The sequence below is a fragment of the Pelodiscus sinensis genome, chromosome 7 (assembly GCF_049634645.1).
Source record: "Pelodiscus sinensis isolate JC-2024 chromosome 7, ASM4963464v1, whole genome shotgun sequence".
NCBI lineage: Eukaryota > Metazoa > Chordata > Testudines > Trionychidae > Pelodiscus > Pelodiscus sinensis.
In genome coordinates this window covers 67,396,318-67,420,524 of record NC_134717.1, presented here as the reverse complement: position 1 = coordinate 67,420,524, position 24,207 = coordinate 67,396,318, and the positions used below count along the sequence as shown (strand labels likewise).

The 24,207-nt window shown below is 44.9% G+C and overlaps 1 protein-coding gene across 4 annotated transcripts in view; it reads right to left on the bottom strand.

Annotated features, from left to right (window-relative positions):
* MYO1B (myosin IB) overlaps window positions 1-24,207 on the bottom strand; it is a 197,340-nt gene that overhangs the window by 86,225 nt on the left and 86,908 nt on the right. For all 4 annotated transcript variants that reach the window (XM_075934204.1, XM_075934205.1, XM_075934206.1 and 1 more), the window contains exons 4-5: window positions 17,179-17,273; window positions 4,314-4,418 (exon numbers count right to left, since the gene is read on the bottom strand). In XM_075934204.1, the coding sequence (XP_075790319.1) occupies window positions 4,314-4,418; window positions 17,179-17,273 (200 nt within the window). The remainder of the gene's footprint in view (window positions 1-4,313; window positions 4,419-17,178; window positions 17,274-24,207) is intronic.

The following is a 24,207-nucleotide window of genomic DNA, read 5'->3' as shown; positions in this document are numbered from 1 at the left end:
GGATTGAGAGAAACTCTGGCTTTGCCGGAGTTCGGATCGCAGGGGTGAGAATATACCTGCGAGGTGTCTATTTTGCGTGCATTTCAATAAGAGCTCAGAGAACCAAAAGGGTTCCACGGTACCTTTAAGTGACTTTTATTGTATTTTTCTGTCTTGTCTTTGTAGTGGCTGTGTTATCTGTAACACAGCAGTAACATTTAACAGCTAAGCTTGCCTTGTAACAATACAATAGTAACTGTTTAAGCTTTAACCTGACTCCTCCTGTTGCTGTAACAGAACCAAGTACAATCAAAAGGAACCATAGCAGGTTTGGCTATCTTGCCATGGTCAGGGGTAAACGCAGTAAGAGCTGAGCATTGAGTCGCGCCACCTCCACGGGGCAGACTCCTGGGGCACCCGTTAGCCTCCCTGGCTGCCCGCTGCGAAGGGACTTTGTCCTAGCAGTTAAAGACTCGGGTGTGATAGGGCTCACAGACCACTCATTACCCCGGCCACCGGCTAACACTCATACATTGTGTGTCTGTCATTCTCACAAACACACACTGTCCTCCACTCATATCCCCCAACCCAACACGTACGTAGTGGGTTGTTGTTACTACTTGTACTGATTGCAAAGTGTGTTGTTTTTGGTTTTTGACTGGTCTGTGCATTTCATAATTTAATGCTTTGAGTAGTGAGTTCTAAAATGCCAAACCTGTCATGGCTGGAGTAATTATCCCCGTGGTAACTGCTGCTCCTGGAAGTGGCTGGCATGTCCCTGCAGCCCCTGAGAAAGGCAGGGCAGGGGGTCTCCACAGGCTGTCCTTGCCTGTAGACACCACTCCTGCAGCTCCCATTGATCAATAACAGGGAACCATGGCCAGTAGAAGATGTGGGCTCAGTGCCTGTAGATGACGGGGCAGCATGTGGTGCAATGGAGCTATTGCTGTACATGCCAGCTGCTTTCAGGAGTGGTACAGGGCCAGGCCAGGAGTAGACCTGCCTTAACTCCATTGCTCCACCAACCGGAAGCAGTCTCAGTTAAAAAGTGCCCAGCCAGAGCCTGCATTCTGAATTCCTGTCCCAGTCCTGAACCCCCCTCCTGCCCCAGACACGAGTCCCCCTACACCAAAACTCCTTCCAAGAGCTTGCCCCCTGTACCCCCTTCTTGGGCCCCAATCTCCTGGCCTGGGCTAACCTCGGAGCCCCTCCCACACTCTGAACCCTTTGGCCAAAGATCAAGGTCTGCACCCCAACCCCTACTCCAGCCTGATGAAAGTGAATGAGGTGTGAGGAGCAAGAGGGATGGAGTGAGCAGGAGGAGGCCTCAGAGAAGGGGTGCAGCAGAGGCAAAAAGGAAGCGGGGTAAGTGTTTGGGTTTGAGGAAGATCTTACATTGCACTAGGGATGTTAAGTTTAGATTAATGGGCTAATCGAAGAGTCGATGCAATTTGCTACACTGTTGTTGCCACACTTCAAAGGTGAAAGTCTGCGGGGCCCCGTACTCCCTGGCTCCATGTGGCACTGCCGCTTTAGAACGCCATGTACAGCCAGCTGGGGACTCCAAGTTGGCCCTGGGCTCCACGCAGCGCTGCCACTTTAAAGCACACCCTCCTCCCTCTACCCCCACTTGCAGCCTCTTTGTGATAGAGGAAGCAAAGGGGGGGGGGGCCTAGTCGACTCGTGTCAACTATCCGACAAGCATTTGTTTATCAGATAGTCAACTAGTTGTTCACATCCCTACATTGCACTTAAATTGAAAAAGAGATCTTGTGGTTAAAAAGGTTGGAGACCACTGGATTAAAGAGGGGCTTGTTTCAGCTTAGTTCAAATCAGTTCCTAGTCGATTTAAACTAAATAGAAATAAGCCAGGCTTAGTAAGACTGTCCAAACAGCAGTTTGATTTGGCTAAAGTCACATCTTAACATGTAACAGTTAAATCAGTGCAACTTCTCTGTTTACAGAGGGCTTAGAGGTGAACCTCCACACTGCTTTAGGCCTGGTCTGTGCTTAAAAGTTCAGTTGGCATCACTACTGTGATAAATCCACACCCCTAGGTGCCACAGCTGTGCTGACCTAAACCCAGTGCAGACTCAGCGAGGTATAGCAGGGGAATGCTTCTGTTAACCGAGTTACATTGCTCGGGGAGGCTGAGTTCCCACAGTGACAGAAACCCTTTCCCCATCGCTGTAGGAAGTATCTATACTATGGTGCTAAGCAGCACAGCTGTGCCATTGTAGTACCAATAGCAAAGGCATAGTCCTAGCCTGACCTGGGCCTATTTTGAAAAACAAAAACAAAACTGTTGATTGTAGATTAGAAAATCGGTTTAGTTTGAAGTTTTCTAACAAGAAGAACCAGTAAAGAGAAAACGCTCCCAGGACTAGGTTCAACTAGGGCTGTGAAGGGATAACCAGTTAACCGGTAAGCATTGCCTTACTGGCATCTTACCGGGATAACTAGTTAACTGGCACCCAGCCCAACCAGAATAGCTTCCTGCACTAAAGGCTGCAGTCCAGCTAGGCCCACCATGCCATGCTGCGGGACCTGCTCCAGTGACCCACCACTACCACAACACAGTGGACCAGTTAAGTGGTTAAACATATAGTTTAACCGGTTAACATTTTAAATGGGATTTACATCCCTAGGACCAACATGGTGTTGAACTATGCCTGGGAACTACCATCTTGCAACATGCATGCAACATGAATTCCAAATAAACGGTGAGGCAAGTTAAAGGATTAGATTTCATACTGCACATTTGTGTTTGTCAAATGGGAACAATGTCTCTTGCTATTAGGAAATACAGCGCTCATGCTCATTGCAGAAGACTTTGAGCTAGTTGTCACTAAACATAGAGGTATATGTCTAGTACTCAAGTGAAGCTGACACTTTGGATGGAGAAATACATGTTTCTCAGCTTTAACAAATTTGCATGAAAAGACTATTCTGGGTCAAAGAACTGGAGCCAAAAGAGTTTGCTGCTCTCGAAGGCCGGGGTAAGTGAAATAATCGTTTAAAAGAGGTTATGCCGTGCAATAAGTCTTCTTTTCAGCAATGACCCCATTAAAGACAATGCTACACACGAGCTTCATTTATAACCATGTACAGAACATGATCAAAGATGCTTAATTTGCATAAAAGAATATAGACAGCAGCTGTACACGGCTATAGCATCATTATTGTAAAACATGGGAAGATTCTCTTCTGCTGGAATGCAACCAAAAGTTGATCACAGTGACAGCCAGCACAAATAGCAGTGCTAAATGCCCATACATACTGTCATCATACTAGGGATGTTAAATTTAGATTAATTGGCTAATCAAATAGTCGATACAATTTACATCAACTATTCGATTAGTCGATAAGGGTGCCTCCACAGGGCTGTTGCTACACTTCAAAGGCAAAAGCGCTGTGGGGAGCATGGGACCAGTGGGGGACTCAAGCAGTCCCCAGCTGACCCCAGGCTCCATGTGGCGCTGCCTCTTTGAAATGCATGAACCCCAGGGCCAGCTGGGCACATGGCATTTCAAAATGGCAGACCCTGGGCTCCACACGGGGTTTCAAAGCAGCAGCACCATGTGAAGCCCAGGCCCCAGTCCCAGGCCCCACACAGCGCTGCCACTCTGAAGCACTCCCTCTTTGCCTCCCCCCGCCCCCACTGCCTCTTTCTGATAGAGGCAGCAGGGAGGGAAGTGACTAGTCAACTAGTGTGTCGACTACCTGATAAGCATTTGCTTATTGGATAATCAACTAGTTGTTCACATCCCTATATCATATAACACAATTTAAGAATATTGAGAAGAAATAACATGAACACGGCTTGTGATCTGGTCAGCCAGGTGAAGTCACTGTAAATTGCATTATAAGGCTTGTATGGATGTACTGTTCCATCTTAAAAGGAGGTTGTCAGAAGGGCTAGCAGTGAGACAAGACAATGAATCCAGATAAGCAACCTCCAAAAATCTCTGGGAAGGGCAATTATAAGACAATAGGGAAACTACTATCATCAAGGCTGCCATCCCTCTTGTCTCCAAGGAACATGAAAGTTCTGCTTTGCCATGGTAGGAGTGCAGAGAGCAAAAGAACTCTGAACAATTTAAAAGCATGTGAGAGTCAATTGTCAGAGGCTATCAGTGGAACAGGGTGGGTACAATAAACAGCTCTACAGAGAAATCAAAGAGTTAGATCTTCCCCTAGATCCAGGGAATGGCAAGCCTTAGGAAAAAAAGACAGGCAAACATGTATGCTGGTTTATTGTTTTACACACCTGTTTTTTGTAAAATTATTTTATTCTTAAAAAAAAAAATACCACTGCATTACTAGATTCTTACCTTCAAGCACTGGATTTGACTGTAAAAGTTGTTCTTTTACTTGATTAACTTCTGCTCCTTTTCCACACACAGCTGCTACATACGACATGACAAGCTTGCTGGCTTCTGTGGGGTTTGGATAAGAGTTTAAAAAATATTAAAGTGAAAAAACATCCCAAAAACTGGCAAATAGTGTATTTATAATGGAGGCTTGTATACTTTGACATTTTTAACATTCTTGCAGGAGCTAAAGACCCCAAACCTTCTAGATACAGGCAGTCCCCGGGTTACGTACAAGATAGGGACTGTAGGTTTGTTCTTAAGTTGAATTTGTAGGTAAGTCGGAACTGGTACATATTGTAGGGGAAACTCTAGCCAAACATTTCTCCAGAGCTCAGTTTTATTCTCCCACACCTCACTTCCCTCAGTCCTTTATTCTCAAGCTGAGGTGTCTGCTGAGAAAAGCCGCTCCGCATCTCCCTGGGAAGGGGGGGAGGGGCGCTAGCTTCGTGTCTCCCTGGTCTGCAGGGGGTGGAAGCAGCTAGTGCGGGGTTGCCTCACCCCGTTTGTAAGTAGGGATCCGATGTAAGTCGGATCCATGTAACCCGGGGACTGCCTGTACTAAAGCCCTGGTCCAGCCCATGTACTCAGACCATTATGCATAGATTTAGATCTACTGGAATATTAAGTACCCAAACAAAACTATGAGGAATGCTAGCAAACCAAGCACATATAGCTGCTTTTCCATTCTGCTTGAATATAAGTGACTCAACAAGCTAACACTATGAAAGTTCATCTGTAAAATGTCAGGCTACACACAGTGGGCCTTAATTGAAAAATGCAAACGTCAATCTATTTGTAATTAAAATTAGGGATGTTAGGAAGCATGTAATCCAGTAACCATGTAGCCAACAACAACAAAAAAATGTTGGATACGTGATTAGCAGCTGTGGCTCTGCATTGAAAGGAGCTCCGGAGCCGGCACAATCAGGCTGACTAGGTTCCAGCTCTTGCCAGGTCCCCGTAGCTATACCCACTGTGGCTCTGCATTCAAAGTATATTGAGAGATTAGACATATTAAGAAAAAAATAGCAGTAGCAAGACATTCTCTTTGTACAAGAAAACACAAATCACAAACCAAGAGTATGTCCACATCATGTTTTAAACCAGGAGATATTTATCTGACTTACTCTTAAATGTCTCCTGGCAATAATTATGCTGGGAGATAATCAACTGCATCAACAATTTCTATGCCATAAACAGATCTTGAACAAGAACCCTGATTGAAAACAGTCAAAAAGATGATGGTATGGCATCTATATACTGAGAGCTGCCTAGCCATAACCTTCTCCAAATCTTAACCAAAAGATAATCAGCATCAAGTCATGGGTTTTTGAGCAAAAGTTAAACAAATCATTTCAATGCTACATGTGAACTTCATATTAATACATTGAAGCACTGAAAAGGGTAACCGTATGGGAGGTGAAAGCAATCTATTTCATTACAATTATTTTTCCACAAAACCAAAGAGAAGCGGATTTAAAGTGTTGCCTTAATGCAGTAATATAGATCTGACAGTCACAGAATATAATGAGATGATTAACTAAGGATAAATGCTTTTTTAAATCTACATTCGCACTCTGGACACATGCTCAGGTGTTAAGTTGAATGATGTTCTTTTTATACATGGAAGTTCCTATGAGTCCTATGCTGAGGCTCCAATTTCACTCCTACATGAATTGGCTGAGTGGAATGCTTGCAATCTCTCTGGGCAAAGCAGCGTTGTTGGCAGTTGGACCAGTGATACGATGAGATAGGACACTCAAGTTGAAGCCTCATGCCCATCCTCCACAGCAAGGCTCCCTCTGTGTTGAAGGGGCAATTTTCAGTAGAGCAGCGGAAGGGGAATGGAGACAAGAAAAATGTCAGGCCTTTGTGGAGAAAAACAGTTACCTCATAACTGTTGTTCTTTGAGATGTGTTGCTTATGTGCATTCTATTTAGGTGTGTGCGCGCACCACGTTTACGAGTTCTAGAAGTTTTTTATCCTTAGCAGTCAGGGAGCCCCGGGGAGCAGCGGCGGCGCTATATATATCCCTGCTGGACTCTCACCCCCTCAGCTCTCTTTTGCCGGACATTCTGATGAAGGGGAGGCAGGTGGGATTTGGAATGGACATGAATAACATCTCAAAGAACAGTAGTTACGAGGTAAGTAACCGTTTTTTTTTTTTCAAGTGCTTGCTTTTGTCCATTCCATTTAGATGACTTCCAACCTGTAACCACGGAGAAGGGGTTGGAACCGAGGAGGAAACAGACTGCAACACAGCTCTGCCAATAGCTGCGTCCTCTATAGCCTGCTCAGTGATTGCACAGGGGTTAGTAAAGGTATGGGCCGATGACCAGGTAGCTGCTCTACAGATGACTATGATTGGTACCTGTGCTAGAAAAGCTGTAGAGGAGGCCTGGGCTCTGGTGGAATGGGCAGAGATGGGGGGGGCCCATTTCCCTGGCTGGTCATAGCATGTCTTAACACATCACGATCCAGGAGGACAAACACAGGCCCGACAATGGAAGACCCTTCATCCTAGCTGCCATGGAGACGAAGAGCTGCATGGACCTGCGAAACGGCTTAGTCCTGTCTAAATAAAACACAAGAGCTCTTCTTACATCTGGTGACCATAATGCCTGTTCCTCCCAGTCTGCATAAGGCTTGGGGCAGAAGACCGGCAAAAAGATGTCCTGTGACAAATGCAATGAGGACACCACCTTAGGCAGAAAGGCCGGGTGCAGATGCAGCTTCACCTTGTCCTTGAAGAACAGTGTATGGGGGCTCAGATGTAAGGGCCCTCAATTCTGAGACCCTTCTGGCTGAGGTAATGGCAATGAGGAAGACTACCTTCCAAGAGAGGTGGGACAGGGAACGCTGAACTATAGGCTCAAATGGAGGGCACATAAGACCCGGAAGCATAAGGTTCATATCCCACTGGGGGATGGGCTGTCTAATATGAGGGTAGAGTCTGTCCATGCCCTTGAGGAAGTGCTAAACTATGGTATTCACAAACACCGAACCACCCTGATCACCCGGGTGCAACACCAAGATAGCAGGGAGGTGCACCCTCCCTGACGAGGTGGTCAACCCTTATTGCCACAGCTTGATCAAATAATCTAGGATCATTGGGACAGAAGCCTGAAAGGGCTCCACTCCACTCTGGGTCATCCAAGCCATAAATTGCTTCCACTTGGCTAGATACGTTGCCCCAGTGGAGGGTTTCCTCCACTTTCCATAAGCACCGTCCAGACAGAATCCAAGCTGAGAAACTCTCCGCCCCTCAGCCACAGATCTTCCAGGCTGTGACGTGGAGGAACTGCAAGTTCAAATGGCACAGATGACCCTGATTTAGCTCCTGAGTCAATAGGTCTAGAGGTAGCAGCAGCATGATGGGGCCCCCAGAGTGGTGTACCAGTGTTGCCATGGCCATGCCGTGGCCACCAGAAGCATTGATGCCCTGTACCTCCATGCCCTTAAGAGGACCTCGTTTATGAGTTGGGAGGGAGGAAAGGCATACAGGAGGTATAGGGGAGCCACTGAATTAGCATGGCTTCTCCCACCGACCCTGGGCAGTGGTTCAAGTAAGAGCAGAACTGGCTGCATTTCTTGTTGGCATCTGAGGTGAACAGGTCTAGATGAGGTGTTCCCCACCTGCGGAAGAGATGTTGGACCACATCCTCCCTAAGGAACTACTCGTCAGCCATGAAAAACCTGCTGAGGCGGTCCACCAGGGTGTTGCGGGCTCCCAGAAGGTAATAGGCTTGACGGTGGATTCTCTGCATGATGCAGAGGTCCCACAGGACTAGAGCTTCCTGACAAAGGGAGAGGCTCTTGCTCCGCCCTGTCGATTGATATAAAACATTGCTGTTGCGTTGTTTGTCAGATCCAAGACATGACTGCCTCTCAGCTGCGGCAGGAATGCCTGGCACGCCAGACAAACCTCAGCTCTGTGACATTTATATGTAGTGACTGCTCCTCCTACAACCACATAACCTTGTGTCCTGATGTCAGTGAGGTGGGCTCCCCATCCCACATCAGACGCGTCCGTCACCAGCTGCATCGAAGGGGACCGCTGGGTGAAGGAGACTCCTCCACATACCACGTCCTCTTGCAGCCACCATTCCAGTGCTGACAGGACCTCTGGCCCAACCATTACCACCATGTCTATGGGGGTGTGGGCAGGGTTGTACACTTTCAGTGGGCACAAATGTAACCTGGTGTATTGCACCATGTAAGTGTGTAACCACCACCAAGGCGGATTTGAACCTGGGACCTCGGGAGCTGACTATAGGAGTCTATACCCTCTGAGCTAAAAGCCTGCTGGCTCCCAGCCCATGCTGCAAAGGTCTGTTGATCTTAACTGTTGCAGTGGTCTAGGTGCCACTTGCAGTACTCAGTAACCACACTAGGTGTGTGGGTTACGTACTTCCCCTAGGTGAGGAAGCGCACCCCGAACTTCCAAGACCCCGTTGAGATCCCAGATGAGCCCCCACTTGCAACCACCACCAAGGCGGATTTGAACCTGGGACCTCAGGAGCTGACTATAGGAGCCTCTACCCTCTGAGCTAAAAGCCAGCTGGCTTACAAGTTCAGGCCAGCATATGATCCAGAAGTCTCATACTGCTCCTTGCCATCGGCAACAGAGAGGCCCAGAGCTTCAGAATTATGTCTCACATGGACATGAAGCTATTGATTGGGAGGGATGCCTCCCTGTAGTGGCATCTAACCTCTCCCCCACAAATTCTATCAGCTGTGTCGGGAGGAGGGTGGACTTTCCCTCGCTCAGCATAAGCCCCAGCCAGGCGAAGAGGTTGCGTGCCAGGTCTATGGGACACAGTACCTGGTGCTGTGACCAGCCTCTGATGAGCCAGAGGGGGAAAGACCTGCACCCCCATCCGCCTTATGGAGGAAGCCTCCACTGCCATACACTTGATAAACATCCTATGGACAGTGGAAAGGTCAAAAGGGAGGATCGCAAACTGATAGGGACGAGCGCAAACTGATAGGGACCTTTGCCTACTGTGAAGTGAGGAATCTCCCATGGAAGGGGATAATGGAAATGAGGAAGTATGCATCCGTTAAGTCAAGGGTGGCGTACCAGCTCCCTAGACTGAGGGAGGGAATAATGGAGATTAACGTCACCATCCCAAATCTCTTTACGAAGACACCGAGGGCCAGGATGGGGTGAAGACACAACCTTGGTCTTTGGGATTAGAAAGTACTGGGAGTAGAACCTCTTCCCCTGAAGCTCAGGTAGAACCTCTTCCACTGCCCCTAGTAGTAAGTACCTAACATAGAAGGTACTCGAAAGAGAGGTCTCTGGAGAAGGACAGAGCAGGAGGTGGAAGGACAGGAAAGGGATAGAATATTCTACCATCACCGTCTCGAGGACCCACCAGTCTATAGTGATGGTACGCCAAGCACTGGGGGAAGGATAGATGATTCATAAAGGGGCCATCTAGGAGTGGGGCTGCTAACTCACCCTCAGGTACAACTTCAAAACCCTGATCTTGGGCCCTGGGTCTTGTCTCAAGCCCACGGCCCAACCTGAGGCAGAAATGTGACCTCCTATAGTTAGCCCTGCCATTGCTGCCCCTATTCCACCTCCTGTTGCCATACTCCCTAGGGCCCTGCTGATATGGACTCTGCAGCCTTGGATTCAGGGAGCGTCTTTGCAGGGCTGGGATATGGATACCTAAGGACTTCAGGGTCACCCTAGAGTCCTTAAGGCTATGAAGTTTACTATCAGTCTGTTCTGAGAATAGACCAGAGCCTTCAAATGGCAGGTCTTGTAGGGTGGTCGTGTACCTCAAGGAAAATGCCTGAAACCTGCAGCCATGAGTTTCTACAATACTCATAGCCAGGGCTTGACAAACGGCAGCAAAAACCACTCGCCAGCCCCGTACTGCACATGTGCAAGAGCCGCATTGTGCATGCACATGCCGCGAATGAACGGGGCGCGTGGCTGAAATCTACTCACCACGGGTGAGTAGATTGTATATAGTTTGTTGAGCCCTGCTCATAGCCATTAAGCAGGCTGCCTAATCAGCTGCATCCAATGCCACCTGGACTCAACCCTCCCCTTCTCGGTAATAGCTCCAAACTCTTGCCGCGACTCCCTGGGGAGTTTGTCTTTAAACCTATCAACAGCCACCCAGGAATTATAAGCGAATCTACTGAGCTTTGCTTGTTGGTTAGCAATCCTCTGTTGGAGTCCTGCTGTCGTGTAAGCTTTCTTCCCCACGAGATCAAGCTTCTTGGGCTCTTTACTCTCAGGGGTGGGTACTGGCTGGTTTTGTCCCTCCTTGTGGCATGTGGCCTGAACTGCAATGGAGCCCAGGTGAACAGGTGCTCATGACCCATCTAAGGCACAAAATATCATCTCAACCCCTTTCTGCATTGGTGGAATGGACACAGGTGTTTGCCAGAGTATTTTCGTTATCTTAGCCACTGTCTAAAAGGAAGGGTGATTCTGGCTGGGGCATCCGCAGTCAGGATGTCCACTATAGGGTTGGACTCGTCAGCTACCTCCTCCGCCTGCACCCCCAGGTTTTGGGCGAGCCCCCTCAGAACTCCTGATGGGTCTGCAAGTCCATAGCCAGCATAGCCGGGAATGCGTCCGCCAGTGCCTCATCCAGAAAAGAGGAAGAAGAGTCCTTTGGGACTGACAGATCCTTGGGGGGGAGGCGCACCCTCTGTGGAGCTTGAGGAGGTGAGGCCGAAGAGAACCCTCCGTGACTGACTGAGGGGGGTCATTCTGGCTGACCCGCTGAGTCTCCCAAAGGGCTGGCCCTAGATTCTAAGGCTGAAGCCCTAGGAAGCAGGGGTGCCCCGGGACCCAAATATGCTGATGCTGAAGCTGACCTCAAGGCCCCTTTCTCCTGGGCATGATGGCACACCCATGGGGTCCAAAACGGCTACTGGTTGCCATTGTGGTGGCCATGTTTGAACCACAGGCAGGCTGGAATGCCTGTAGCGGTGGCTCGAACATGATCGGTGCTGAGAGCAAAAGCGGTGTGGAGACCATGAACAAAAAACTCAATAGTAGGGTGCTCTGGACTCCATCGAGTCTGCATCCGACTCCAATGAATATGCAGATGCTGACCACAGTGGTGCTGCTGGCAACGACGGGGAACTGTGCCAACTGTGGTGGTACCCCATAGCCATTGGTTTTCCCCAGTGCCTGTAGCAGCATACTGACATGCCCCCATGCGGGCTCCATCAAAGACAGTGCCGAGGGCACCGAGATGGTTCAAGTTTGGGCCAGGCCTGTGCATTGGGACCAGTGCCAGCCCCTAAGGCAGAACTGTTGGAGAGTCAGGGCACGGTGGTCCGTGCCGATGGAGAAGCTCTCAATGCTGCAGGTTTCGGTACTGGCTGCTTCTCCACCTGGCAACGCACACAGGAGTCGTTCCTACCCAGTGCCGGACTTGTTGAGAAAGTGAGCTTTGTTAGCTCACAGGCCACAGCAAACACGTCCTCCACTACCTTTGCGGCCCAGAAGCAGCATTGCACCTGGGCAAGGATAGAGCTTTTGGGTGTCCCCACTGCGGACGCACCCCATGCTCCCTTCGTGACAGACACAACCTCTCCTTATCTTCTTAGATGTCCTCAGTACTGGGGACTGGGATCGGTGCTGTGGAGCGGCCTGACACTGCAAAATGCCTTGGCGTGGCATCTGTCTCATGCACCGACACTGATGCATTTCTCACAGATGGCGCGGAGGCCAGTGCCGCAGGTTGGCGTGCAGACTCCAAGAGCAATTTCAGCCTATTATCACGCACTCTTTTGGTCCTAGGCTCGAATGACCTACAAATCTTGCAGGCATCAGGCAAATGTCCCTTTAAAAGACACTCAAGGCATTCCTTGTTGGGGTCCTCCCCCCCACAGGGCATAGGCTTCTGGCACCATGCCCAGGGCTTGAAGCCCTGAGGCATTCCCCTCTCTTCCCTCCAGGGAATGGAATGCAACACCTAAGTTTAACACTGAAACTTTCAGAACTACCCACCCTCTATTTGGAATTGAAAGAACTTTTTACAAGTAATTCAGAGGAAGAAAGAATGCTAAGGGCACACTTGCAAGATCCCAGGCCAAGCATTCCAGCAGCTGTCACAGGTGACAAGAAGAAACTGAAGGGGTGAGGGGCCAGCAGGACTATACATGCGCCAATATAGAGGCGCCATTCCGGGGGCTCCCTAATTGGCCCAACAGGTACTGCTAAGGGTAAAAAGCTTACAGAACTCATGCACATGTAGCGCGCACACCTATATGGAATGGACATAAGCAAGCACTCAAAGAACTGAAGTTCTGTTAAGTGCTATAAAGTACCCATTCCATATGGTACTATTTGAAGGCAGTAGCAGGGCATCACAACTGATTGTCCCCCTTTTTAACTGCTCAGTATTAAAATAAAACAAGCTAAAAGTTGTTTCAAGTTTTACACTTGCCTCCCAAATCTCCTCGGCCAATCCGTTTTTCTTCCTGCCCTGTTGGGCTACACAACATTCACAAAAAGAACAGAGTAAAACTACAAAACTGACTATACACAAAATGCTGTTGAAAGCACAAAATAAAGAAATAGTCTCTCTAATCTCCTCCAGCTACCCATAATCCAAGGATCCAACTGACACAGCAGGTAAGGAATTTTAAAGACACGCATAATTTTTAGTTGGCAGCATGCCCTAAAGAATGACAGATAGTTTTCAACTAGACAGTAGTTGTGAAGAAATGGAAGCACTTTACCATGGATCAAAGGGTCCTAATGGTGCTGAGACAAGGCTGATGTGCAGCAATGAAATAAGAGACTACATTCATGCTTAAGTATTGCTCAGCTAGATGATCTGACAAATCTCACTGAAGAATTCAAATTCTTTAAAAAGAGCTACTCCAGTAGTGAGTGAAAAAAGAACCAAAGCTGCAAAAAAGTGAATGTAATGTAATTTAGGTAAATGTGCAACAGTTTGTAACGACATCACAATAAATCCTGAGCAGAGGAAAAAGAAAATAATACACATTTTGAAAATTATCATCTGGTTTGGTTTTTTTATTTGGCACTCTGATTTAATCTGCAAAACTGAGCAAATAAAGCACTGCATTTAATCACTGTTTAGTTCGGCACCTTGGATATACCCATGCTAACATCATATTTGCTTCTGTCAGCATTTCCTTGCACAACTCTACCAGCAGTAACTGGCACAAAAAAGAAAATGAAATAATACAGTCAAAGTAAATTAAAGACTAAACCCAAGCAACAGATCACATTACAAACTGTTTCAATGCTGCCAGCCCAAAACATTCAGAAGTCAAAATCCTGTCCACCAAAAAAATCATATAAATTTATTTGCCTTTTGGAGTTAGCACCTTTAGGGATCATGATTTCAAGCTTTTCCCCCACAATCAAAAAGGCCTTCATTTAAAAATCTTCATTTAAAAAAAAATCTAAAGTTCTCTGGTAACCTGATTTCAGTTGCTTTAAGAAAAACAACAAATGTCAGCATTTGCAGCAGTGCTGTTTCTGTATCCATTCACTAAACTCAATTTTAGTAAGAATCCTAATCTTCTCTACATAGTAAGAATCATCACCAATGGATAGAATACGCAAGTAATTCAGTCACCTCTACTGTCTACTTTTATGCAATCCACAAAAAATTGTGGATTTAGTTGCTAAGTTGCTCATAACCCCTGAGGAACTATTTGAGGCTAATATATATCACTAAAGAATTCCTTTCAACTATTATGGAAGTTGAATTGTTATGCATTGAACTTGTGTTAAGGGAATTTAAGATTATTTTCTAAGTAGACCACCCCTTCTGGTCACAGAACTGCCAATGGAAAAAATTACAGAATTCAAAGCCTCTTATTTAGGTTTCACAAAAGGGACAATAAAGATAAATTCAACTTAAGAATGCACATCAAGAACACTAATTAAGGAATTCATATGCTAACACCTGGAAGATAAGAAGGTGATAGGAAACAGCCAACATGCATTGGTAAAGAACAAATCATGTAAAACCAATCTGATAGCTTTCTTTGATAGGATAACAATTCTTGTGGATAAGGGGGAAGTGGCAGATGTGGAATATCTAGACTTTAGTGAAGCATTTGATGCAGTCTCATGTGACATTCTTATCCATAAACTTGGGAAATAAAAAACACAGATGGGGCTACTATAAGGTGGGTGCATAACCAACTGGATAACCCATTCTCAAAAAGTAGTTATTAATGATTTACAGTCCTGCTATAACCAAGTGGGATTCCACAGGGGTCAATTTTGGGACTGGTTCTGTTCAATATCTTCATCAACGATTTAGATATTGGCATAGAGAGTACACTTAGTAAGTCTGCAGAGGATACCAAACTGGGAGGGATTACAAATGCTTTGGAGGATAGGATCATAATTCAAAATGATCTGGACAAACTAGAGAAATGATCTGAGGTAATATGGTGAAGCATAAAAGACAAATGCAAAGTACAGGCAGTCCCCGGGTTACATGGATCCGACTTACATCGGATCCCTACTTACAAACGGGGTGAGGCAACCCCGCACTAGCTGCTTCCCCCCAGCAGACCAGGGAGACACGAAGCTAGCGCCCCCCCCCCTCCCCCCAGCAGACAAGGGAGACGCGGAGCGGCTTTTCTCAGCAGACACCTCAGCTTGAGAATAAAGGACTGAGGGAAGTGAGGTGTGGGAGAATAAAACTGAGCTCTGGAGAAATGTTTGGCTAGAGTTTCCCCTACAATATGTACCAGTTCCGACTTGCATACAAATTCAACTTAAGAACAAACCTACAGTCCCTATCTTGTACGTAACCCGGGGACTGCCTGTACTTAGGAAGGAACAATCAGTTTCACACAAACAGAATGGGAAGCAACTGTCTAGGAAGGAATTCTGCAAAAAGTGGTCAAGGGGTCACAAGCAACAAGCCGAGTCAACAGTGTGACAATCTTGCAAAAAGGAAAAAAAAGCAAACATGGGATGCATTAACAGGAGTGCTGTAAGCAAGACATGGGAAGTCATTCTTTGGCTCTGCCCTGTGGTGATTAGGCCTCAGTTGGAGTATTGTGTCTAGTTCTGGGCACCACATTTCAGGAAAGATGTAGAGGAACTGGAAAGGGTCCAGAGAGGAGCAACAAAAATGATTAAAGGTCTAGAAAACAACCTATGAAGGAAGGCTGACAGAACTGGGTTTAATTTAGAAAAGAGAACAGGGACAGGATAGCATTTTTCAAGGATCTACAAGGGTTTTACAAGGAGGGGGGAGAAAAATTGTTCTCCCTGACTTCTGATGATAGGGCAAGAAGCAACGGGCTTAAATTGCAGCACGGGAGATTTAGGTTGGACATTAGGAAAAATTCCTAACTGTCAGGGTGGTTAAACACTGGAATGAATTGTCTAGGGAGATTGTGAAATCTCCATCTATCCGGGAACATGTAGATGGTGCTTGGTCCGGGTGTGAAGACAGGGGACTGGACTTGTGACCTCTCAACATCCCTTTCAGTTCTAGTATTTTATGATTCTATTCTATGATAAGGTGCAAAACGCTTCTAACTCTATGTCCCTGAATGAAGCAACCCTCTCTCTATGCAGTCTTGCAATATGTACACATGGCAGTTTGATTCGTTAAATAAACTAAACAAAAATAAAATGTGTGTAAGAATTCCTGACTTCAGAAACAATTGCTCAAATGATGTAGAAACAAAGTAAGCGTTCTGTAGCTGCTGTTTCTTTTCCATCAGCTGTGTTATTAAACAGCTATTTGAGACTATAATGCAACTGAACTTTTAAAAAAACAATAAGATGGGGGCTAATTTAGCTATAACTACTCAAGAGAGATCTTGGAGTCTTTGTAGATAGTTCTCCAAAAATATCCACTCAGTGTGCAGCAGCAGTTAAAAAAGCCACAGAATGTTAGGAATCATTAAAAAGGGGATAGAGAATAAGACTGAGAACACTGTATTGCCTCTATATAAAACCATGGTACACCCACATCTTGAATACGGAGTACAGATTAAGGATGTTAAAATGTGGTTAATTGATTAGTCGATGAAATTTCCATCAACTAGTTGACAGACACTTCCACATTCCTCCTTTGAAATGTACAAGATCCCCTACTGGGGCTCTTGTACATTTCAAAGGAGGAATGCGGAACTTAGCGTACAGGCCAGGGAAGTCCAGCGGGGGTTCTTGTGCATTTCAAAGCCATGGAGGCTGGAGTGAGCAGGAGGACAGAGTGGGTTCCCTTGCCCCTTTGAATCGTGCAGACCCAGCAGTTTCAAAGGGACAGCGGCCTCACAGTTGATCAAAACATATATCCCACGATTCCATACTTTTCAATGAACTGAGAATTTTCTCAAAAATGATTCCAACTTTTGAGAAAAATGAAGTTACCTTGTACACTGGTCAATGTACTAAGTGTAACTGAGCCTCGCATGAGAGATTTTATTTCGAAGGCCATCATCACCATTGTGTTTTTGTATAAATAGCATAAGAAATAAAAAGTCCTATACTGAATGTTTTCTAAGGTTTCAATCCATCCCAAAATGGGAACGAAGGTCAAGTTTTCACAGGCTTGGAGTGTACTCTGCAAAGCAAATGAGTCCTGAATTTGTTTTGACCTTTGCAACATAGCATCACCAAAAGGATAACTTTGCATAATGATATCACAACGACATCCCAGTACAATGGAAATGCATTTATACAACACTCAATGCAATGTCACAGCTGTAGTACATATCATGATGCAATTCGTTTACAGCATGAAGCATATGCAAAGAGACAGCTCCAACATTCTCTTGTATTTTTAAAGGGGAGATGGAGAAAGACAAAGCTATACATTACCTGTTTTTCCAGCACCACTCTCCCCAGTAATAAGAATACACTGATCTTTATCCTGGTCCCTGAGGGATCTGTATGCTTCATCTGATAGAGCAAAGCTGCAAAGTAAAAGATGACGAATTTACCAGAGAAATAAGCAAATGTCATCAAGGCTGTATATATGTCCTTGTGGGTCAGATAGCATTAAAACAATGTTATGTATCTTTCCAAACACTATACCAAGAGATAAATGGGGAACTGAAGCTTCTTTGGAATCCTAAAGCCAATAAAGACTAGCATGGATGTTCGTGATGACGGGTTCATTTCATAATTAAACTTAAAGAATGGGCTTGGAAAAGAAACATAAGTTACTTCCCTCCACTACACTCTTTTAGAGACTCATTAAAACTTGCAGAGTTTGCAGTCATACATAGGGATGTTAAATAACGGATAATTGAATAATCAAGTAACCACATAGATTCTCATCAGCTAGTGGACTATTTTACAATCTCTGGGGGCGGGGCTGGTAGCCAGAGCGCTCCAGACTCACTCTCAAGAAGCCCCTTGCCACTCAGCACTGGTCTTCAAGGGAAGCCAGTTTAAAAACCAACACTCCCCTCGCAGACCAGCTCCCGGTAGCCCTGTGCTGCTGCCGCCTCTGATAAAGACGCATCAGCGCAGGGTAGCAGCAGTCCCTGTTTGGCGGGGAGGGGGGGAAGGTGTCTGAGCTCCTGGACTCAGCATGAGCTAGAACTGAGCTGGGCTGCCTGCCCGTTTGGCTCCTAATACACTTTAAGGCTATGTCTAGACTACATCCCTCTTTCGAAAGAGGGATGTAAAAATCGAAATTGCAAATGAAGTTGGGATTTGAATTTCCCATGCTTCATTTGCATAATTGCATCACTGCTTTTTTTAGAAAAACGCTATTTCGAAAGTGAAACTATGGTCTAGACATGGTTCTTTCGAAAAGAAAACCCTTTCTCAAAAGATCCTGTAAACCTCATTTTTTCACTTTCGAAATAATGTTTTTTGAAAAAACACCGTGGGAATTCAAATCCTGGCTTCATTTGCAATTTCAATATGTCTAATTTAGGCATACCCTTAATGCAGAGCCACTTCTGGGGTAGATCTTGGACTCGTTGCAAGCCAGGACTGAGCCAAACTGCTGGCCAGCCTGCTAAAAAATTTACTGGTAGGAGGGAAGGGAAATGCATATAGTCCAGAGGTCAGCAACCCACGGCACCCGTAGCATAAGTGGCACACAAGCCGATTTTGAGTGGAACGTGTGGCTGGAGCTCAGCCCTCCCCCACGCAAGGTTGAAGCCTTGTGGTCATCACTCAGCTGCAGGCTGGAGAACCAGGTCTGGCTTCCGCTGGAAGGGTAATTGCAGATGGTGGGGGTAGCATAGGCGCATAGGGGCCAGGGTGGCCCAGCAAGCAGAGTGACCCCGCACTGGGCTCTGCAACCCTGGGGTTGCCCCTACCCAGCCTGGGCATGCAGCTCCCAGGAGCTAAGGGGTTAACATCCCCCTTGCTCCGGGAGGGGGCAGAGCTGTAGCTGCTCTGCAGATTCAGGGCTTAGTGGCCGGTCACAAGCTGCTGCCACTCCGGGATGCTGGAGCCTGAGATGCGCTGATCCCACAGGGTGGGGGGGAGGGGGCGGAGCCCCTTCCGCAGCGCCCAGCTGGAACCAGCCCAGAGCAGCCCCAGACTATGCCCATTCCAGCTCCAGAGCAGCAGCCTGCAGATGAGGGGTGTAAGGGTGTGTGCAAAGAACTGGACTGGGCAAGGAAGTGACTGTCTCCTTCCCCCGACTCCTCCTTGCCCCAGCGTTGCTGTCCTACCGGTGTGCATGCTGGTGGCACAGGGATATGGGGATGGGGTGTGTGAAAGAGGATGCAGGGGCAAGATGGGAGGGGCAGGCATTGCAGAGGGGGATGGGGTGATGCAGGGGATAAGGTGGGGGGAATCATGGGGCTGAGGGGAGCAAGGCTGGAGCAGAGGGCAGATACAGTTTTACTTTGCAGAAGCTGCACTTTCCTTTACTCCCCACTTCTTTGCCTCCTTCCCCAACTAGCTGTCTGGCTACATTCTCACCTTTTCTATGTTACTCCTTCAACCCCCTCCCACCCTCAAACGCACTTTCAGACCCCTACCCCACACCCTCTCCTGCCTTCCCTTCCAGACCATGTTCTCCTCCCCCCTCCTGTATCCCACCTCAGGTGACAGCCACATCAGAGAGGATTGGGGGGAGGGGGGTTGTGTCATCTCTAAATGATTTTTCTGTGGGTCAGTGGCCCACGACCCAAAAGAGCCCCACCCATGCCATCAATAAAGAAAAGATTGAAACCTTTTGTGGTGGACATAAATTAATATTTACTTGATTTAAAATGAAGATTGATAAACTAACATGAGAAAATTAAAATGCTTAATCTGCTTAATAATTTAAATTAAACTGTCCTCCTCAGCTGCAGCTGGTTCAGAAAATATGGTCACTGTACCCTGCCTGCCACTGTCCCCTTCTCCCCCCGGCATGCATATCCGTAAATAGAAGTGAATAAGTTAAATCTTGGCACGCCACTTCTGAAAGGTTGCTGACCTCTGGTGTAGTCTAAAGCATTAACCGAGAAGCTTTTGCTTCTTGGTTAATCGAATACAATATTACATCCCTAGTCATACATCTGTCCATGTAATTATTCATGTAGCTGCCAATGTAAGGGATGCCAGTATTGTCAGAGTTAGATTAAATAAGTTTACAACTCAATAAAAGCACTGCAACGAGATATTATCAACTTATTTCAAACTCTAACCACAAATATAGTTATCTTCTTCATATCACTACTAACATACAAGAAAAGTTGGGGTGCATTGCTCTTCTGTTAAGAAGTTATTTCAATCAGGAAATGAGTCAAACCACCATTGTGATTTTATACTTTCCGCATCCCACTCCATCATTCATGCAACTTTCCTCCAAACCACTGCATGTTATATCCCAAAACTACACCTTCCAAAACAATTTTTCTTCTAAAAAAGTGGGGGGGACGGACGGACCTAAAAACCTTATAAAAATCTTAAGAACATAATTTCAATAGTTAAAGTACTCAGAATATGTTTAAGACATTAACTATCAGTCTATGGCTTCTCATTGTTCCTGTGCATATTTGTGTGTTTTCTGATTAGCTGAATTACAGACATTTGGAAACCAAATTTAAGGTGGTGTCACATAATTGGAAGCTAAAAAACATAATAAGAATTGACATCTTCTCTGCACTAGCAGAGATTTTAGGCCTAATACACTGAAACATAAACACTGGCCTCAAGCCAAAAACATAACAGTTTGTCAGATACTCTGGATGTTTGGCTGTCAGTGAAACTGCATATAGCACATCACACAGTGCTACTGTACTGCCAACATTATTTCCTGCAGCATCTGGTTGTTCCCTTACGGTCTTGTTCAACTAGGCCTGATTTTGTTTTGTTTCTAATTTTAGACAAGATCACAATTCAAAATGGTTTGGAAACATCCATGCCCAACAAGACGCAAAAACAAAAGAGCAGATCCATGCACTAGTCATTTTAACATCATAGCAAACCAAAGATGCCCAACTCCTCTTGATGCATCTGGCATGGAATTAGGATTAGGAGATTCTTAAAACTTTTTAAACTGCTCTTGAGATCCGTGCATCTTTAGAATTTAAATGCAATGATTCAAGAAAGAGATGAAAAATTTTGTACAAAAAAGTAGAAAGCGCTAATGTTTTTAACATTGAAATAGAGCTGATTTGTGATCTAGCCAACATGTTACAACAGTAGCAAAGGAAAGACTCCACCGCTGCTGAGAGACCATGATGCAATTCCTGGCATCAGACCTATTGTCATGCCTCCAAACTACACTAGCAACAGCACTTCACAAATGTTCTCTGGGAGGATGAGTTCAGGAAGAGAATAATATTCCTTAAAGGAACTGCAGATATACTTGCCAATGTTGAGTGTAACACATGCCTCTTAGGCTTATCTGGCCAAATATGTTTATAATAGTTAATTTTAAGCAACATCCTTTAAAAGCAATGTATGAGGGGAAAAAAGCAAACTGGGCCAAGTGTCTTCAGTCAGGGGGACAGGAAGAGCTGGGATATTAATAACATAAACTGTGGTTTCCATAGGCTTGTTTCAGGAAAACTGCTTTCATCTAGGGATGTAAAATCCTGTTTAATCAGTTAACCAATTAAACGTTATATTTAACCTGTTCGCTGATTATTTCCACTACTGAAGTACTATGCTTGAAAACACCTGTTCTCACTTGACAGTACTATACCAGAAAACAGTGAACAGGGAATGTGGAGAGCTCATTAGCAATTTTAGGACTGTCAACACATTCCTAATTCATATATTGAATAGGCCACCTTTGTTACATAAAACAGCCTCCGCCTGAGCTTACTTGATTTATATACATAGATTTTCTGAAGCGACACCAAACTGTAAGGTCTAAGGTTTCAAACTGCAATTTACTGTGATCCTTGTCAATCTTTGTAATCTGTGTAACTCTCAGAAATTTACTGTAAACTGCAATTTTGTAATCTTTGTAACTTTCAGCCACCCTGCTTGTAACTTTCCCTAAACTGCATTCTCCCCTGAGTGAATGGAGAGAGAGTGATAGAAATGTAGCTGTTTTAGTCTGGTGTAGCCGAAACAAAAAACAGGACTATGTAGCACTTTAAAGACTAACAAGATGGTTTACTAGGTGATGAGCTTTCTTGGTCCAGACCCAGTATGAGTGTGTGTTTGAAGGAACAATGGACCACATTTCAATGAGTCATCACAGTTTGGGCATGCTTTCTGCTGGATAAAGGGAAGTCTGGGCGAATGAGTCACAGGAGCCATTCAGACAGTATATAAAAAGAAGGAGCACATGCGAGACTCTCTCTTTTTCCTTCCCCTGATCCTGAGAAGCTCCTCTCCAGTGTCATTCCTTACAGCCATGATGAGCAGACAGACCCTCCAGGATCCACATGCTTTGGCTCCTTCTGCAACCCATATGTCTGTGTAAGTGTATGAGTGCCTAAGGGCAGGAATGAATGGGGGTGGGTGAGAGAGAGAGAAATCATTCATTTCTAAACAAGGCTACTGAATTCTCTAGTGCTGAAATGCCACTATCACTTGCCCTACAATCATACAGCAATAGTAAATGTCTTCACACAAAACATCAATGTCCTTGGAAGAACAATTTACAAGCAACTAAGTCTTTATCCATAAGGAAACTTGAAGTCTAAGGTCATAAACAGAAATTTAAAAGAAAGGAAAACAGTCACTTCTATCCAAATCACCTAGCTTTGCATGTTTTGTGTTTATTTGGATCATTTTCTTTCTTTAAGGAAAACATCACCACTACACTACGTTGGAAAGCCTAATAAAATATTATATTAAAGACTATTTCCCAGATACACAGAACAAATCAAGTTCACTTCAACTGATAATTTTATACACCCAGTTAATAAAAAACTTCCCTTATGCAAGTTTTACAATATTTACCTGGAGGTTCAGGCTTTGCCTTTTACAAATTTAGTTCTAAAAGGCATTGTCAAGGAAGTGTTTTAATAGCAAACCTTAGAATTGCCAGCATTAGTGGCATGGCATACACAGAATTAGAGCCATCTATATCAGAGTATGGAACATAGATCATTATTGAAAAAAATAAAGTAACAGATTCAGCCATCATGTCTAATTTAATAATACAGTCTGTGAAGTAATCTACAATAATAGTGTAATAAAATTAGATCTCTGCCTCTTTTCCAGAAAATGGTCTCTAACAAAGAGAGCATGTATTAAAATGTTTTCATGCTCTGTAAATTATCTCAATTTAATTTATCATGATTTAACAATCCTTTTCCTTTTCTTTTGGTAACATTAACGTGTACTCAGTGATGTCAGCATTTATGACTATATACCTAAACCACATGCCACTTTTGAGCCACCATATAATTACAGAATCTAAATAAATCTTTAGAGTACTTCTTAGCTAAAAGACGGTTGTGAACCATATGTTTTGAATTATATTATGAGTGTGTCAGCAATGTCATTTACCATCCATCATAATAAACTCTTTCATTTGTAAATTTTAATATAAAAGTGAACCATGTTATACTCCTACCACATCAAGGATACAATATTTACTGAAGAAGTTCTCCTTTTCTTGAGATCCAAGTATAGGAACAATTGAATACTAAAATGGTACCTATATCTAGATCAATCACAACGTTACTCTTTCACAGACATAGTACTTTTCATAGCAATAATTTTTTAGGCTGTGTACTTTTAAATAATTGGATTTATCACTGAGTTTGAAAGTTTGTTTTCACCTCAATATTTTGCTTTGCTTTTTTTACATCCATTTATGATGGAGTACACGTTCACCGCAGATTTTCAAATCAGAGAAATAAAATGAAAGAACATAAATATTTGAAAGTTAATCATTACATTGAGACTACATCCATGAAAGCAAAAAGCATGGACAATCTTCACTCCACAACTCAGCTTTAGGACATCTCTCAGACATCATCCTTTTAGCAAAGGCCACTTAGACCAAGACTGAAAATCCCAACAGGCACCTTTCCGCACACTTTAGGTATCTTTTCAAATCTGGCCTACCATGACTGCATTTTGTAGCACTTTAAAGACTAACAAGATGGTTTATTAGGTGATGAGCTTTCGTGGGCCAAACCCACTTCCTCAGATATGGCCCACGAAAGCTCATCACCTAATAAACCATCTTGTTAGTCTTTAAAGTGCTACATAGTCCTGTTTTTTGTTTCAGCTACACCAGACTAACACGGCTACATTTCTATCACTATTCGACATGATTGCATTGTATGTCTTCCTGCCTCCAAGCTTCTGCTCCTTTTTCAGCAGTAATCTCTCACCGCATACTTGTGTATTAAAGATTGCCACCATACCACCCCACCCCGCAAATTCCCTTGCTCTTATTTTCGTAAGATAAATGCTCATTTCTTGTCCTCCATTTCTTAGTAAAACCTAGAGCGAAAGGTCATTGTTTCA